The 17,726-nt window shown below is 38.4% G+C and overlaps 2 protein-coding genes across 2 annotated transcripts; both read left to right on the forward strand.

The window, feature by feature from the left end:
* The first annotated feature begins 629 nt into the window (after positions 1 to 629).
* LOC137958856 (protein ESMERALDA 1-like) lies at positions 630 to 13,433 on the forward strand. Its single transcript, XM_068806038.1, has 10 exons — positions 630 to 1,182; positions 3,764 to 3,833; positions 5,840 to 5,907; positions 6,043 to 6,131; positions 7,795 to 7,992; positions 9,868 to 10,072; positions 10,164 to 10,331; positions 10,995 to 11,162; positions 11,268 to 11,458; positions 12,562 to 13,433. The coding sequence occupies exons 1-10, from the start codon at positions 760 to 762 to the stop codon at positions 12,722 to 12,724; spliced, it is 1,743 nt and encodes a 580-aa protein (XP_068662139.1). The 5' UTR covers positions 630 to 759; the 3' UTR covers positions 12,725 to 13,433.
* A 460-nt stretch (positions 13,434 to 13,893) lies between these two features.
* Positions 13,894 to 17,453, forward strand: LOC137959252 (pentatricopeptide repeat-containing protein At1g18485). The gene has a single exon (XM_068806635.1). It carries the CDS (start codon positions 14,243 to 14,245, stop codon positions 16,757 to 16,759), a length of 2,517 nt encoding a protein of 838 aa, XP_068662736.1. The 5' UTR covers positions 13,894 to 14,242; the 3' UTR covers positions 16,760 to 17,453.
* Positions 17,454 to 17,726: the final 273 nt, after the last annotated feature.

Raw genomic sequence — 17,726 nt, forward strand, 5'->3', positions numbered from 1 at the left:
AAAGCCTCTCATATCTATAGTAATTTACATAATCACCAAGCATCATTTATGTGAACTTAATTTCACCGTATCTCAGGTTACAAGGGCGGGCGCTTCGTTCCATTACTTCCCATTAATAATGAGAATACGAGCGGGTCCACCGTTTTTACCGATTGTGAGCGGTTGGATCTTGATAGAAGACAGGCAAGACGTATTAAAAATCTTTCTTTTCTAAGAATGTCCCTCTCGCATTTGTGTTCGGACGGTTTCGTGAAATTCTCTAACGTCACGTTTCCCGAATTAGTGCGAACTTTTGGCTGTTCTTGTTCCACCGTTAGACGTTGTTTCGACGGTCGAGATTTTATTGGTGACGACTTTGTTATGATTAATCCCGGGAGAAGAAATTACGTGGACGAAGTGGTAATTACGTAATAAAGAGAAAAGAGAGGGGGATTTAAGTGGAGAATAAACCGAGTCAAAGACTTCCTCTAGGAGCGAGGGCGGCACGTGCGCGCTCAGCGCGGACTCGTGTCTTCCCTTCTCTCTCTCTCTCTCTGTTTCTTTCTCTCTCTTCTTTTCTCCCACCTCTGACTCTGAGGTTCAGACATCCAACAAGACGCTCCCAGTCCCAACGCACGCGCTCTTCTCGTTTCTGACTTTCTCTCTCCCACGAACAGAGGCAGACAAAGAGAACAGGAAAAGAAAAAGAAACGAGGCGCAGGTGAGAAGACGCATGATCCATCGTTGGATCATGGATCGGTCGATCGATGGGATCGGTAAATGTGTAGAGGAGAAGGGGGGGAAGAGAAGGAGGTGTTGTCACTGTCAAGAACAATGATGCACACCTACAGCCGGATAACGAGCAATGGCCTCGGCGCGCCGTCGCCGCCATCGTCGCCGCTCAGGTCGCCGAGATTGCGGAGGGCAAAAGGGGGCAGGTTTCAATCGGGCCAACCGAGGACGGTGTTCCAGCGACTGTCTTATGCTGTCCTCTCTCTCTTTCTCCGCCGCCAGGGGGTCTTCCTCTTTGCGCCTGTCATCTACATCTCCATCATGCTTATTTACATGGGGACCATCTCCATTGACGTCGTTCCCATTGTTCGAGCACGACCCCCTCGGGGCTCCATCTACCGCAGCCCTGAATTGTATGCGAAGCTCCGGCCTTTCATGGACGCCGATAACCCGTCTTCCTCCTCGGATGTGGTCAGTCTCTTTTCTTTTCTTCTTTTCCTTCTTTTGCGTCTTCTTTTACATTGGACTTTTTCGTGGAGTTCTGTTCTTGTTTTAGTCATTTCGCTGTCTTTTTCTCCCGCTCCTATCCGTGGTGGATTGAGAGTGTTTCTGTTTACCTTGATTTGTATCTTGACCTATTAATGTGATTTCAAATACTAGAAGGCATGTTCTCCGTTTTCTATAGTCATTTCGATCGCCGTCACTGTCCTATAAAAGATGACCGTTTCGTAGTTCTTCAAGGTGGCGTTACTGAAGACCAGTCGAAGCCCTGTGCACTTCATTTTTCGAGTTGAAGACAAAGGGTCAAAAGTATGGAGTGAAAGTAGCTGTTTCTCCCTGTAAGACGGGTGAATTCCTATGGCCCTGAAATGCATCGAACAGATTGAAGTAACCATTTTCCAACTGAAATCCACATTTTTGGAAGGAAATTTTGGAATCACAGCTAGACTCTTCCCCCTCTAATGTACTGAAAATCTTGGACCTAATTGACACTTCAGAACTTCAAATAACTGAACTGAAACTTTTCCTGCTTATTATGAAAATTGTCAAATCGAGTGACTCGAAGGGTCATACGGCCTAAACAAGGAAAACATACTTAATCTGTTAGGATTGAAATGGCAAAATGATAGAACTTCGTCAAAAGCATATTACAGGATGAAGAGTCGATGGCAAGTACGAGTGCTGAAAGACAGAAAATAGAGTTATTGAAAAACCTTGAGAATGGGACATTGAAAGTGCAAGAAGATTGAGCATGATTAATTGGAAATTAAGGTGGAGCAGAGGAAATATACACAATTGGAGAAGAGAAGGACCTCCATGAAAAAAATAGTATAGATGGAGACATGAGTTGCTACCCTTGAATATAGAGGTACCTGGGAGATTCCAAGTGTTTTACAATCATATCCTTGGCATGTCTGTCTGGCAGGTGAAGTTCCAGCTTTCTTGAGAGGAATAAGAGAATTGTTTGATTGGCTTCAGAGAGAGATGACAAATCCTTACTTAAAAAAAAAAACAACAACAAAGAGAGTGACAAGAGAGAGAAGATAGATTTGTTTCAGGGAGCCAAAATTGCTCATCATGGACGTGTCATGATTAATGTATTGAAGAGCTAGGTTCCTGCTGATGGGGAAGCACTAGTTAACGAGAATCTCAAAATCAGAATGACAATACTTTTGTTGTGAAAAACTAATCATGACTGCTCTTCATGTAAAGTTTGTGGATGAAATGTTTCTTTTCTTAAACTCTATTTTGGATTTGAATGACCAGATGGGATTTGGATGTATTTTTCCATGATTGAAGATGGCAATAGGAAAGTACTTGGGGTAGGATTGAAGAACAAAACAGCATCTTATTTATTCTTCTGTTCACATAAAAAATTCTTTGTGATTAGTATTAGAAAAAAAATGATCCTTGTGGTCAGTCTCAAAATCAAGATTGGGTGCCTTGGCTTATGGTTGTTCATAATCACCGATTTGATGGGCTGAATTCTTTTTAACTAGTGGAGGTCCTCTGGTGGACCGTGCTATCCGGATATGCATCTGGAAGGAGTGAAACCAGCTGTTTTTTTCTCATAAAAGCTGCTTGAAAGGTAGGCTTAATGTGAAAACTATCCACCATTTCCTCTCATCGGTCTATGAGTAGTTTTCTTCATAATCTTTTGATATGTGAACTGTTTGAACAGTAAAATACATTTTATTAAACAGTAAGTATGAGTATTACTAACTTAAAACAAAAAGAGTGCGAGTGTGAGTATTGCTAGGAAGAATTACGGAATGAAGGTGGTTCCCAAAAAATTGGCCACATATTATTATTTATTGTATGCTTTATTTGAAGGGGTTATGGTTTAATATGTTCTGCACGACCTGTTAAACAAGCATGTCAGGCACTTATTTGCTCAGGACATTCTTATGTTGCTTCTTTTATCCAAAATAATGTCACAGGAATTTCATATTGATGAAGGTTATGCCCTTCAGCTATGTGCAAGGGACTCAAATATAGGTGCATTACTCATGAAGATTACAAAAGTTTATCAAGAACTTTTCTTATGACAAGAGAATCATAAGATTAATGCAGTTAAATGTGAGATGAGTCCCTTTGGATGGTCTTCAAGAAGGCGACTTCTTTCCGTTTGATGTCATTAATTGTACTTTTGCTGGTTGTGTGGGCTTTTCTGTATTGTTTTGTTTTTGCTTTTGCGCTTGATTCTTCAGCATGTTTTCTTTCTCTCTTGTAATTCTTTCCTTTCTTCTTGCTAATGAACATCTCATCATTCTTAAAAAAACTTTTGTATTCTGAATCTCTCGAAATTTCATGACTTGTTTACCTGTTAGCATCTAGGCACCAGTTGCGATTTTGAATTACTTTTTTATGCTCAATTCATTTGTCATTTTTTTTTATTGGTGCTTCACATAGATCTTCATGTTTGGGTTTTACTGTTTCCTTAGTTGTGACCTTCTTCTCTTTTTGTTCCTAGTGCAACTCTTCTCTGGCTTAAATTTGTGGAATCTGTTATTAAATTGTGCTTTAACATGAGTTATTGAATTTCATGTAGTTTGAAATTGTATGGAAACATCCTTATAAAGGTGGTGAATGGAAGCCTTGTGTCAACAGGAGTTCAGCAGGTACTAATTTCACTTAAGCTTGACACTATTGAATCGAGCATTATGCTTTTTCTTCATGGATCTGAGATGGACATGCATATGCTTTTAATTGTATCTGTATTTTTGTCTCATGACTTAGATGTGTGTATGCTGAATTTTTATCTTTCCTGGCTAATATGTGCTTGTATATGTATTTATATTTTGCATCAATTATTAATGGAATCAGATATCATTGATTTGATCTTTGATCTCTTTGTCTAGTGATTTGAAAATGGCATGTCTAAATAGGGATTTGGTGAAGTTAATTCTGCACATTTTACGCATGCATGTAATACATAGCATTATAAAATATATATACTATACATATACATTCAACAAGTGCAATTATATTTAGAGATAAAAACAGGTTAATCCTATGAAGGGTCATCAGAAAAGGGATCCATCTAGCATGTGATGCTTGACTAAGGTGGAGTCCATAATATATGAGTAGCAGAGAGGCAAGACTTCTTAGGTAGAATTGCATGATCAGAACTACCTGCTTGTTTTTGAATAGTTGGTATGCTCAAGGACCTTTTTAGGCATAAATGGTGTTTATGCTGTCAATATATCTTTATCATTTTCTGCTGTTAGAGATTCAAAATGTACCAACATGATTGTTTATCTGATTTATGTTGTTCAGACTTAGGAAGTTAAAAGCTTGCAAACAGTCTGCCGAGTTTTAGTGTTTTATGATAATCTTTTGTTAAGGAATAGTCCCACATGGATTACTGAGTAGAAAGATCTTGAGTTTATTAGCTGGAAAAGAGGTTTCCTAAGTTGGATAGTTATTTTGGGATGGGCCTTAGACCCAACTTTACATGGTATCAAAGTAGGTACTCATATGTGGGCCTGCACCTAAAAGCTATCTACTTGTAGAGCCCTACAAAAGAAGGCCTACACCTAAACTATCCACTTGTAGAGCCACAAAAGAGGGCCTACACTTAAACTGCCTACTCCTAAATTATCTACTTGTAGAACCACAAAAGAGGGTCTACACGGGAGGGGGAGTGTTAAGGAATAGTCCCACATAGATTAATAAGTACAAAGATTTTGAGTTTATTAGCTGGGAAAAAGGTTTCCTAAGTTGACTAGTCATTTTGGGATAGGGCCTTGGACCCAATTTAACATGGTATCAGAGCAGGTACTTATATGTACTTGAAAACTATCTACTTGTATAGCCACAAAAGAGGGCCTACACCTAAACTATTCACTTGTAGAACCACAAAAGAAGGCCTACACCTAACTGCTTACTCCTAAATTATTCACTTGTAGAGCCACAAAAGAGGGTCTACATGTGAGGGGGAGTGTTAAGGAATAGTCTCACATGGATTACTGAGTACAAAGATCTTGAGTTTATTAGTTGGAAAAGAGGTTTCCTAAGTTGGCTAGTCATTTTGGGATGGGCCTTGGACCCAACTTAACATCTTTTAGCTTCTCAAGAAAATAGTTATACATCATTAATGGCTCTTATGATGGACAAACAGGACTTTTACTGTTGATGGATTTATTCATGATGGAAGCATTAGCAATGGATCTCTATGTTCTATCCTTTAGTTTCCGTTGATTTACTTGTTGAAGTTAATATCTTGGTGCTCATAGCTATCTTTATATAATGTGAAGACAACCATCATAAACTATCTGCCATCATTCCAATTCATTGAATAGATTTGAGATAGAGCTCTTGTTTACTTGAGTCCTTTCTTTCCTATAAATTTCTTCTAATAAGATATTCCTGCTATCTAAGAAGGGCCAGTTATGCTGGCTATTGCATTTCAAGTTCAAAGCTTCTATGATATTCCTCCTTGTAATCTTGCTCTTTTGAGCCTGTTAATATAACTCAGCACTATTTTAAAAAAAAAAAAATCTTTCTTATCAAGTTCCTATATCATATTTTACTTGTCCTGATAAGGGTATGCTGCCTTCTTTGCCAGTTATTTTTCATCTCCAAATGGTGGCTCTGTTTCTGACAACTGTAGTGGTGATTGCAGGATTGCCTGATTCAAATGGTTTCATATATGTTGATGCAAATGGAGGCTTGAATCAGCAGCGCACTTCGGTTGTTTTCTTCTCTTTTTTGTTTCTAGGCCTTCACTTTATGTTTTCCTAATTTTAAATCATATAATTTATTGAGTGTTAATTATTAATTTCTTCTTATTTATATTTTTCATATAATTTCTGGTTGTGTTTGTAGATAGGCAATGCTGTGGCTGTTGCAGGCTTTCTAAATGCAACACTTGTAATACCCAATTTCCATTACCACAGTATTTGGAGAGACCCTAGGTTTGTGCTTGCTGTTCTTCTTTTCTGAGATGCTCCTTAAAAATTTCTAGTAGTTTTTGGGTTTAGACTCTTTATCTTGGCTTTATAATAGGGTTACTTTATGCCTTATTCCATATGTGTGTATGTATGTATATATAGTATATATATATTGTACTATATATTGTCTTTATTTTAGATTTATGTTGAAAGCCTTTGTTGTAATATTTAGTGAAGAATATCTGGTGATTTAAAGAGAAAGTCATTATAATCTGTGAAATGGCCATGTACGAGTCAAGTTATTAGGTTTATAGTTTGTGAGTCTTTTGAAGTCAGGCTGTTATTGGTGACCCTATGAAGTGGTTGCAAGTAGCAGGGTGCTTGTTTTTTTCTGGAACTACTCAATTGGGCATCTCATATTGGAAATTTATATTGGGACATTTGTCTATCCTGCTGTTTTGCAAATAAATACCAGGCTCCATTGGGATTAAAGAATAACTATGCTGATGTAGAATGAGTAGGAACTTAGTTCCAGCATTTATTTGGTATCTGGTTATTTGGTTGGGCACCACATCTTCCATAGTCACGGTCATTCTCAAAAAAGGAATCTTTTAAATTAGTATATGCATTTTTAAGTTGTGCAGTTATTCTGTTCTAAGAAGAGCAAATAAACCTAGGGGCAGATAGGGCTTAAAGACTTGTTGTATAGAAGTAGATATAAAAGGGGGAATGTATGGACTAAGGTGAAAAGCACATGTTTTGAGTCATTAGAATAAAAAACATTCTACCTCTCATTTTCCTTCTCTTTATGTCTCTCTCACTTTTTAATACCAATTTTTTTCTGAAGATTGGTATCTGCTTGACATATAAAAATTAGAGTTTCAACGTTTATCTGGTTCTTGCCTCTTGGGCCTCTTTGTCTTCCTTTCTTTTTAAATAAAGATGAAAAGTGAGTATATTTTTTTGAAAAAAGGTAGAAAAAATATTTTTTTGAGAAAGAGCTTCCTAGGGGGAGAGGTTACAAACTGTTACCTCTCAAGTATCAAGGTTTAGCTTGCTCTATATTTGTTCTACAACCTCTTTCAATTATCTTGTTTTTGTCTTTTAATGATGTTAAAGTAGGTTTGGTTCTTTCCAAAATGATTGGCCGAAGTTAGGAGTCTTTCCCCCTGTTAACAAGCATATGATCTTTCCAACCAACTAGCCCAAGAGGTGGTGCACATTTACAAATTTTACCCTTCATCACTTCTCAAAAAAATTTACCCACCGCAATTCCTCACGTCTAGGCCTAATGGAAGACTTGACTTAAGACAGAGAGAACATATACACATGGGTCATAGAGAACAAACATGAAGACTCACAGAAAACAAACATGGGTTTGAGTTGGCTCTAAAACATTAGGGCAAGTTTCTCCATAAATGATTAGCTGATGCTAGTACGTCTCTTCCTTACAAATAAGTTGGGATCTTTTTAATGTGGGACTATTCTCTTGCACATAACAAGTCTCACCTAAGACAATTTAGCCTAAGAAGTGGAACACATTTACAACTATAACTTGGTGGACTCTTTTTACCACTATCAAATGCTTTTATTAACTATTATTGTCTTTGTTTTTTTGCAATTTGGAAGAAGTGAATTGCTTAATGATATAGGCACTGATGCATGGAAACCCTGGATTTTTCGACAGCAAATTCAAGGACATCTATGATGAGGATCATTTCATTAGCACCTTGTTGAATGATGTACGCGTGGTCAATAAACTACCTGATTATATAATGGAGAGATTTGATCACAACATGAGTAATGTCCTCAATTTCAAAGTCAAAGCATGGACGCCTATTCAGTATTACGAGGATGAAGTTCTTCCAAAATTGCTAGAAGAGCAGTAAGTTTCATTTTGATCCATTTCCTGCAAATGTCATTGTTAAAATTGTAATCTTTTTGTGCTGTTGTTAAGTGCCTTTTTGTTTCTGTCTGCTTTTTTCTTTCTTGTTGACATCTCATTCCTTTCCTTGCTCTCAACTAAAAATAACCATGTTGTGTCCATACTTGTGTGCTCAATGGACACGTGAAAGGGATTCTAGTTTTGAGGCTTTTTTTTTTTTTCGAATGATGAAGAAATTTTATTGAATAGAAAAACAAAAAATACAAAAGATGACTAGGCTATGGGTCTTGGCTTCAAGTTTCACTAGGCTATGAGGATCAACTTTACAAAAAAATTCATGAATAACTTTATTACAGATCAAAAAGGAGAAATTTCATGTTTTATCTGATATATACCTCTTCTAATTCTACAAATCCCTCAAGGGGGAGAATTAATGCTGTAAACAGGTTATAATCAGGATGGACGAGGGTTATTTTGTTAGCATTTTTTTTATTACCTCTTATGTATTCCTTACCCATTTAATTCAGAATAGTTTAGGGGATACTCTTTTGATCTGTATATGCCCATTTGAAATGCGGTGTCTCCTCTCATGTTATTAGGGAGCCGTCCAATTAATTTTGTTCAGGGTATTTTTCTTTCAAGGCAGAAAGGATTCGACTTCCCTGGTGTTAGGATCTAGGGTACCACAAAAGGAAATTGATCTTAAACTTTTGATATATGTGAATATTGCCTAGCAGGCTAGCAAAAATACAGATGGTGAGAGCTTTAAGAAATAACTCGTAAGATGTTCTAACAAAAACCTGCAAAGTGACATGTGGAATAACATTTAAAGATATATGAACATATTAAAAATATCAACATATACTGGACTTATTTTTTGCTAGACATCTTACAGAATTCAGTCACTTATTTCATTGAAACCAAACAAACTTATTTAAACCATTCTTGCACGGGGGCAAAATTACCGAATTGCCTTCACATTATATTGGTATTCGAGTAGTCAAGTACCCTTAGTTGTAATAAAAGACATAATAAATGATAAGGCTATAAACAGGTTAAAAGAAAAGGTAAATACTGTTCTGTTACCTGTTTCCTGTATTTTCTACTTATTCTGTTACATTTTCATTTGGTTTAGGTAAAAGCCAAAAGGTGTTCTGTTACCAACTTATTACTCATTTACATGAAGAGCAGGTAAGTAGTGAATTAAATAAAAAAACTTTAGAAACTTAAAATAATTGTTACAAACTTATAAAAGAGCATTTAATTAATATGAAGCCAAAATGTTAATCAAACATATAACTAACTAGTCTTTAAGTAAAAAATTTAAAAGTATTCTACGTATAAACTAAAGAAATGTAATTGAACATTCTTAGATGGGGAATAGAATTTCCATAGTACTCTTAACGTAATCTGGTATGTAATGCGTTTTCCATACCCATTCTATTTAATATTGACTAACTATAAAACTGGTATTTAGTCTAAGCCTGGAACTGGTAGGAAAGCTTATTGCATGCAATAGATGGATAAAAGTAGAATTGCGAATCAGGTAAAATTGGCAGCCCTAATAAAGACATAACCTTACCTAGATGGATGATAAATTTACTCTTTATCTTTAATAATAATCAACAGGTAATGTCGTGGAATGGGTAACTGTTTAAGCTATGGACCATGGACATAAATCATTTTTTGATGACCGTGGACATAAATCGTGCCTATTTTAGATACTGAAAAGGAAAGTAGTTTCTTTGTAATTTGTTAAGCTCTCTGATGCATGTTTCAGTAATATTGTCACCACTGTGTTCCTTGATATTATACATTTGAATGACCTAATGACTCTTTAACTCATGTTTTCCACTTGCTAATTTTGTAATTCAGGGTGATACGGATGTCACCTTTTGCAAATCGACTCTCATGGGATTGCCCTCCGAAGATTCAGCGTCTTAGATGCTTGGGAAATTTTGAAGCTTTAAAGTTTTCACAACCCATAGCTTCTTTAGCAGATATGTTGGTTGCGAGAATGAAAGAGCGAAGTGCAAATAGCAAAGGGAGATATGTTGCAGTGCATCTGCGCTTTGAGGAGGTTCCATTTCTGCAAGCTCATGAATTTTGTGATATTTTTTTTTAATGGAATCACTTAGACAGAAAATTTATTCTTTTTTCTCAACATGCAGGATATGGTTGCCTTCTCCTGCTGTGTTTACGATGGTGGGGAGCAGGAGATACAAGAAATGAATGCAGCTAGAGAAAGAGGTTGGAGAGGAAAGTTTACTAGACCAGGACGTATTATACTGCCTGGAACAATTCGCCTTGAGGGAAAATGTCCTCTTACTCCACTGGAGGTAGGTGTTTTTTGCTTTTTGAAACAATGGTAGACCTTTTCAGATTGATGATCATAGGCTTATAGTTGGTGTCTACGTTATTGGATACCTGTCCTGCGATTCTGTTCAAGGGAGAGAGCATGTCGCTTACGGATTCATCTCAATATTCAGTCAGTTTAGAGACTGGCAAGAAATAGAGGAGTGCAAAGGTTAAAAGGATGAAAATGTTGAAGAAAGACTGGAAGGAGGGTGACCTTGCAATGGAATTGGTAAATGGGTGAGCAGATGGTGGTGGAGAATTAATGTATCTGATCAATGACCACTACTCAATTAGTATGTAGGATCTTCTGTTGGTAAAAAAATTGCCTTTTAATCTGACGGCTGTGGTTTTTTCACAATGATTTATCCCATGCTTGGCACAATAAATTGATGCTTAAAGCAACAGAAGAAAAAAAGGTTCTACTGACAATGATTTCTGATCTCTTGTTTGGGCCACAAAATCTGGATAATGTTGTTCTCAAATGTTCCTCCTTTACATTTTGGTTCTTGTGAACTTTAATGACGTACACTTATATCATCCTTCACCTCTTTTATTCTGTCAAAAAGAAGCTCATATGTTGTACCTCTGAAGCATGCCATTTTTATGGTGAAATGCTCTAAATCACTGCTTACTTAGTGGTTCAGGTTGGGTTGATGCTCAGAGGCATGGGCTTTGGTAACAATACGTCTATCTATTTAGCATCTGGAAAGATTTACAAGGCAGAGAAAAATATGGCTCCCCTTAGTGAAATGTTTCCTCTCTTACAGACCAAAGAGACATTGGCCTCGGCTGAAGAACTTGCTCCATTTAAGGTACTCTGCATTCAATTTAATCATTAGCTTAGTTTTCTATTTAAACATGCCAGTAGCTTGGAGGTTGTTCATTGAATCATTTTCTTACTGGATTACTTCTTCTAGAATTATTCTTCCAGGATGGCTGCTATAGACTACAGTGTTTGCCTTCACAGTGAAGTATTTGTGACAACACAAGGAGGCAACTTTCCTCATTTTCTGATGGGCCACAGAAGATATCTGTATGGTGGACATGCTAAGACAATCAGGCCTGACAAGAAAAAGTTAGCACTGATCTTTGATAATCCGCATATTGGGTAGGTAAAGTTGCAATTATTTAGTTTGCTTGTAAAGCCATTAAATACACCTATTTTTTATTATCCCAAGGCTAAGAATCGTGTTTAGACATGTCTTGAGTTTCGATATCCTTATGAAGTTTCATTTTAGTTTTAGTTCTTTTTATCACTTCTTCTTCTTTTTAAAATAAAGTGGTCTTTCTTGATAAAAGAGAGGAAGAGAAATGTACAAAGGGAGCCCGAATTAAAAGAAACAATGCAGAAATAAGGAAAAATATTCTAGAGCATAAGCCTATTCTGAGAAGAAGAGGAAGTCTTTAACAGCTAGAAGTGATACACCTCGTAACTTTCTTTTAGCATAATCCGATTTCTGACATTATCTATATCAATACATGCACCTTGTGGTGGTTCTATAGCTATTATTTTCTTTCATTCTGTCTGTTGGTTACCTTGTGTTTGATATCCATGAGGATAGTGGATTCATTAGAAAAAGGGCTTCTGAGAAAGAAGTTTAAAAAAATGGCAGTAGAATGATTCTAGACTAGATAGACTAACAAGCACTAAGAAAATAAAGACTGAAAAGGGGATGGTGGTGCCAACAGTGAGGTGTTACTGGGGAACCCTTTTTCTTCCACAACCTAAGATGGCTGTGCTCCCTCTAGCTATTTAAGGTGGCTTTGACACTTGACTCCTTTCACTATTTCAATGAGCTATTTTTATTTTTATTGAGCAAATCAATGAACTATTTTTATTTTTATTGAGCAAATCAATGAACTATTTTTATGGTCAAGCAAATGTTCTGATGCACGAAATGTCTGGTGTACATTGTTAGAAGTGAATGAATATTGAGCGAGAAGAATCTGGGATGAAATCTGGTACTTAGTATAAACTTGTTGCAAACATGTGCTCTTTCGTAGAAAAGATTACCATGCTAGAAGAAAAATGTACGGGATCTCCGTATAATATGGAATATCAGCCCAGCCTGCTTTTCTTGTTTTTAGTGTTGTTTAATGTCTTTTTGCTTTCAATCATGAGTCTTGTCAATATGTCTAGTATACAAATCTTTTATTCTGCTTGTGATTCGTATCTATCTTAATGTCTGATGATCCTTGCCTATGTTGCAGGTGGAGGTCATTCAAACTGAAACTGTTAAATATGCGAGTACACAGTGATCTGAAAGGCGTAGAACAGAAAAGGCCAAACGATTCAATATACACCTTCCCTTGCCCAGATTGTATGTGCCGCTCAGATAAACCAGCAGATCTTAGAACGTTGACAGCTTCATGAGTTTTTTTGGGAAGAGACTGACTGATATACTTTCTCCCTGTCACTGGTTGTGTACGCTCGCCATTGACCATTGTTTTTTTTTGTGTTGGCATCTCATTCTTTCATTTGTGTTGCTGAGGCCCAAGATTGAGGTTTTGAAGCTTTGTTGGAGGACTTCAGTAAAGCACATAGGCGTCAAATTTTTTTTGGCAGGGGAAGATATATCCCCCCTTATACACAACGAAGAAGAGGAAGAAGATTTTAGTTGCCATTTCTTGTGTGGCGTTCACGGAGTTCATTCTGGTCACAGAGTTGTTTGCAGTGTCCATCTCAGTTACTCTGTTTGCAGCAGGCGTTTTTGCAGGGCTTGTATATTAAATGATCAATTCTTGTATGACTGTAAAAAGCTAACGAGACCAACTCTTTTTTTTTTTTTTTTTTTGTCGTTTTTTTTTAAAGTTTCACCTATGCCATTGGTTCATTTCTGACAGTCCCGATTCTTTTACAGTCCAGTTTCCATGATATTCACTTTTTCTCAGTTCTGTATGGAGCTAGTAGTGAATTGGAAGCTGCTTTTCTTTGCTTTTTTCTTTTTTAGCTGTACGACTCTCTCTCTTTTTGTTAAGACTCGTAACTTCATTTATATATGTCTTTCAATTCATTTGCCCAAACATGTTCGTATGCCTGATGAATGGGTGGCGTTGTCAATGGGCTGCGTTTATCCAAACTAGTGGGTATCTATTCACGTTTTTATTGGATGTCCAAATGGAAACATATTATGTCATAAAATGATGAAAATATCCTAGTTATTTTCACCGTAAGCAAATTATAAAGGGTTATCCGAAACAATGCCATGATCACAAATATTTGTACTCTTTATATCCTCGGAAATCTTCTTTCTTCTATACCAATTGACAAGGATACCTGTGTGCTCTTGTAGATTAGGAAAGACATCGGCCAATATCCGCTTGTCTTTCTTGGTTTTTGTTTTTTTTTCTTTCTTTCAGCGAGTCAGCCGAGCTGTAGAAGAAGAAACAAGAGTTTGATTGCTGGGAGTCACTCACCAGAAGTTGTTCATTTGTTGATTTTCTTATTTCTTGTGGTTCCGGAACCGGACACTCGACCGTCGAGATGCTTTGCTCTACTTCGACCATCTCCTGCCTACATTATCCTTGCAATCCTACGGCTGATGTAGGAAAACCCAGGAAGGCAGCTCTTGCTAGAAGGGGCTCCTCTCTTTCCGCAACAAGTACGGTCGCACATCAACCCTTCCGAGTTCAGACTCCCAAGCTTCAACCTTCCCGGTTTCAGGAAATAAGTAAATTCTGTGAAGAAGGAAGATTAAATGATGCTTTTCAACTTCTGTCTAATGACGTTGAAAACCTCGACTTCTCTCAGGAAAGAGTGGACGCCATTGGCGCACTTTTGCAGTCATGTGGACAGAGGAAAGAGCTCGAAATTGGGCGACGGGTGGATAAAATTCTTTCCTTGTCGCCTCAACTGAGCCGGCACGTCGTTCTGACTACTCGCCTTATTACTATGTACTCCATGTGCGGTTATCCTTTGGACGCTCGCCGAGTTTTCGATGGCTTAGAAGAAAGGAACTTGTTTCAGTGGAATGCGATTATTAGTGGTTACACACGGAACGAACTGTGGGTTGAGGCGGTCGGATTGTTTCTCCAGTTGCTCTCGACAACGCGGCTTGTACCGGATAATTTTACTCTTCCCTGCGTTATAAAAGCTTGTGCTGGTCTTTTTTCGGTTGAGCTGGGGCAGGCAGTTCATGGATTTACGATGAAGATGGGCTTGGCTTCAGATACTTTTGTGGGTAATGCGATGGTGGCTATGTATGGGAAATGTGGCCTTCTGGAGGAGGCACTTAAAGCGTTTGAGACAATGTGTGAGAGGAACCTGGTTACTTGGAACACTATGATTTGTTGTTTGTCGGAGAATGGGTTTACACAAGAGAGTTTTGACATGTGTAGAGAGATGATGGAGGCTGAAGGTCTGACACCTGATGTTGCAACACTGGTGACAATACTGCCTGTTTGTGCAGCAGAAGGAGAAATTGCAATGGGAAGAGTGGTCCATGGTTTGTCTGTGAAATCGGGGCTGAATAACGAGTTGCAACTGAATAATGCGTTGATTGACATGTATGCAAAATGTGGTTTCATGTCTGATGCACAAATTTTATTTGATAATGCTCCTCAAAAGAATGTGGTAACTTGGAATGCGATGATTGGTGGATTATCAAAGAATGGACGGGTTCAGAGCGTCTTGAATCTTTTATTCCAAATGACCATGGAGGAAGGAATAGCTGCAAATTCAATCACCATTTTGAACGTGTTGTCATCTTGTCTAGAGCAGTCAAAATTGTGGAGTTTGAAGGAAGTACATGGCTACGCTATCAGGAACGTGTTTGATTCTAATGAACTGGTTGCTAGTGCTCTCATTGCAGCCTATGCAAAATGTGGGTCACTCGTGTCAGCAAAGCATATTTTTTATGGCTTGATGATAAAAACGGTGAGCTCCTGGAATGCTATCATTGGTGGGTATGCACAGAATGGAGATCCAACCAAGGCAATAGATATGTTTTTTGAAATGAGATCATCTGGTTCAGAGCCAGACGAGTATAGTATTGGTAGCTTACTCTTAGCGTTTGCCCACCTGAAATCTCTACATGATGGCAAAGTTGTTCATGGTTTTGTTCTGAGAAATGGTTTAGAATCAGATTCTTTTATTGGGATTTCGTTGCTTTCACTCTATATCCAGTGCGGGGAAGTCGTAACAGCAAGGACATTGTTCAATGAGATGCAAGAGAGAAATCTTGTGTGTTGGAATGCTATGATTTCTGGGTACTCTAATAATGGTCACCCAAATGAGGCAGCCTTCCTCTTCCAGCAAATGCTATTAGAGGGGATTCAACCTTGTGAGATATCAGTAACAGGTGTTCTGACAGCTTGTTCACAAATATCAGCTTTGAGACTAGGAAAAGCAATCCATTGCTTTGCATTAAAGGCAGAACTTGCTGAAGGCCCATTTGTAGGGAGTACAATTATAGACATGTATGCAAAGTGTGGTTGCATAGATCTATCTTGCATGTTATTTGACAGGTTAAAAGAGAAAGACCTGGTCTGTTGGACCGTAATGATTAATGGACATGGAATTCATGGGCAAGGAAGTGAAGCTGTAGATCTTTTTGAGAGGATGCAGAAGGAAGAAGGAATTAAACCTGATGGATTCACTTTCATTGGACTGCTCATGGCTTGTAGTCATGCAGGAATGGTGGAAGAGGGACTGAAATATTTTGAGGATATGCGCAAAAGACACAGTTTAGAGCCAAAATTACAGCATTATTCATGTGTAGTTGATATGCTTGGGCGGGCTGGGCACTTGGCTGATGCTGCTAGACTTATAGATGGAATGCAAGTTGAACCCGATATTGGAATATGGGGTGCACTCCTTGGTGCTTGCAGAATTCACGGTGACGTTGGCCTAGGAGAGAGATGTGCCTCGAAGTTGTTAGAGTTGGATCCTGATAAGGCCGAGAATTATGTGCTGGCGTCAAACTTGTTCGCCGGTTCTGGACAGTGGAATGAGGTCAGAAGGTTGAGAGGGAAGATGAAGGAAAAGGACCTGAAGAAGGAAGTTGGTCGTAGCTGGATTGAGATTGAGGGAAGAGTTGATCACTTTATGGCGGGTGACACTTCCCATCCTGAGTCAGATGAGGTACGAAAATTGTGGGGGACTTTGGAGCAGAAGATAAGCAAATTGGGATATGTTCCTGACACAAGTTCAGTGTTGCATGAACTTGAAGAGGAGGAGAAGGTGGAGATACTGAGAGGGCATAGTGAGAAGCTTGCCATTGCGTTTGGCTTATTGAAGACAGGGAAAGGTGTAACACTGAGGGTGTGCAAGAACCTACGTATGTGTTCTGATTGTCACGCGGCGACGAAGTTCGTATCAATGGTATCCGAGAGGGAGATTGTGGTAAGGGACAATAAGCGCTTCCACCACTTCAGAGATGGGTTGTGCTCTTGTGGAGATTACTGGTGATGGAAGACAATGCGTGGTTGAAAGCAGATTCTTCAGGGTCATTGCACATGGCCCACAACACCCTTGAAGACGCCCTTTTCTCACCATCGTTGGAGCACAGGGCCGGTCATGCGTGGGTAAGAATCCTTCTTCGGCTGGTCTCGTTGCTCGTTTACCTCCACGATATGTGCGGGATGAGGATATCTTTCGGGACTTGAAGCCCAACAATAAACTACTTGATGTCGAGATGAACGCGAAACTGGGGAATTGGGCGAGAGGCCTACAATCAGCATTCTGAGCAATTCTTCCCTGTTGTAGCCTTCCTTCTCGCGCTCGATCAGCCGCCCGTGCTCAAATGTCCTCCTAACCCTGTCCATATTCGCTTGAAGGGGTGATGAGAGGAAGCCGAGCCCACTGGAGATGCTTGCTTCGACTTTGACAGCGGAGAGGAGAAGCAAGATTAAGAGGACACTGCCTCTAGAGCGGCCGTTACGCCCTGGGGATTTCCACTCTCTCGACGGTCAATTGCAGAAAGTTTTAAATTTGTTGATGTTACCTGGGAAAAGGGCGCATTAGTTTGTACTTGATTGGTTCCAGACTTCCTAGGGTTTGGGATTTTATCCTGTATTTCCGTAACTTGAGAAATCTACTAGCTGGGGCATTTGGTTCACCCTTCAGAGTGGTCTCTATTCACTTTTTGTCAGATAAATTTTGTACAAGTTCTGTTAAACTTCAATACGTTTTACACGATGAAGAAAGTTAAAAAACTGAAGAAGTTTTATTCATTCACTCTATGTAATTAAATTGGAACAGTTCCACTTATAATGTTTGTTGATTCACTCAATTTGATTAAAATGGAATAGTTTATGGACTAATAAAAATATATCAAAGGTTAATTTACAGATTTTATGTTTAACGGTGTTAAATCCACAATTCATTTATAAAAAAGTGTTAGACAAGTTGAAGTTTTGGAGGTTTCGATTTGATG

Source organism: Aristolochia californica, unplaced genomic scaffold (assembly GCF_029961685.1).
Source record: "Aristolochia californica isolate CCGP_79_NKW_82.1479 unplaced genomic scaffold, dmAriCali1.0.hap1 SCAF_3, whole genome shotgun sequence".
NCBI classification, from domain to species: domain Eukaryota; kingdom Viridiplantae; phylum Streptophyta; class Magnoliopsida; order Piperales; family Aristolochiaceae; genus Aristolochia; species Aristolochia californica.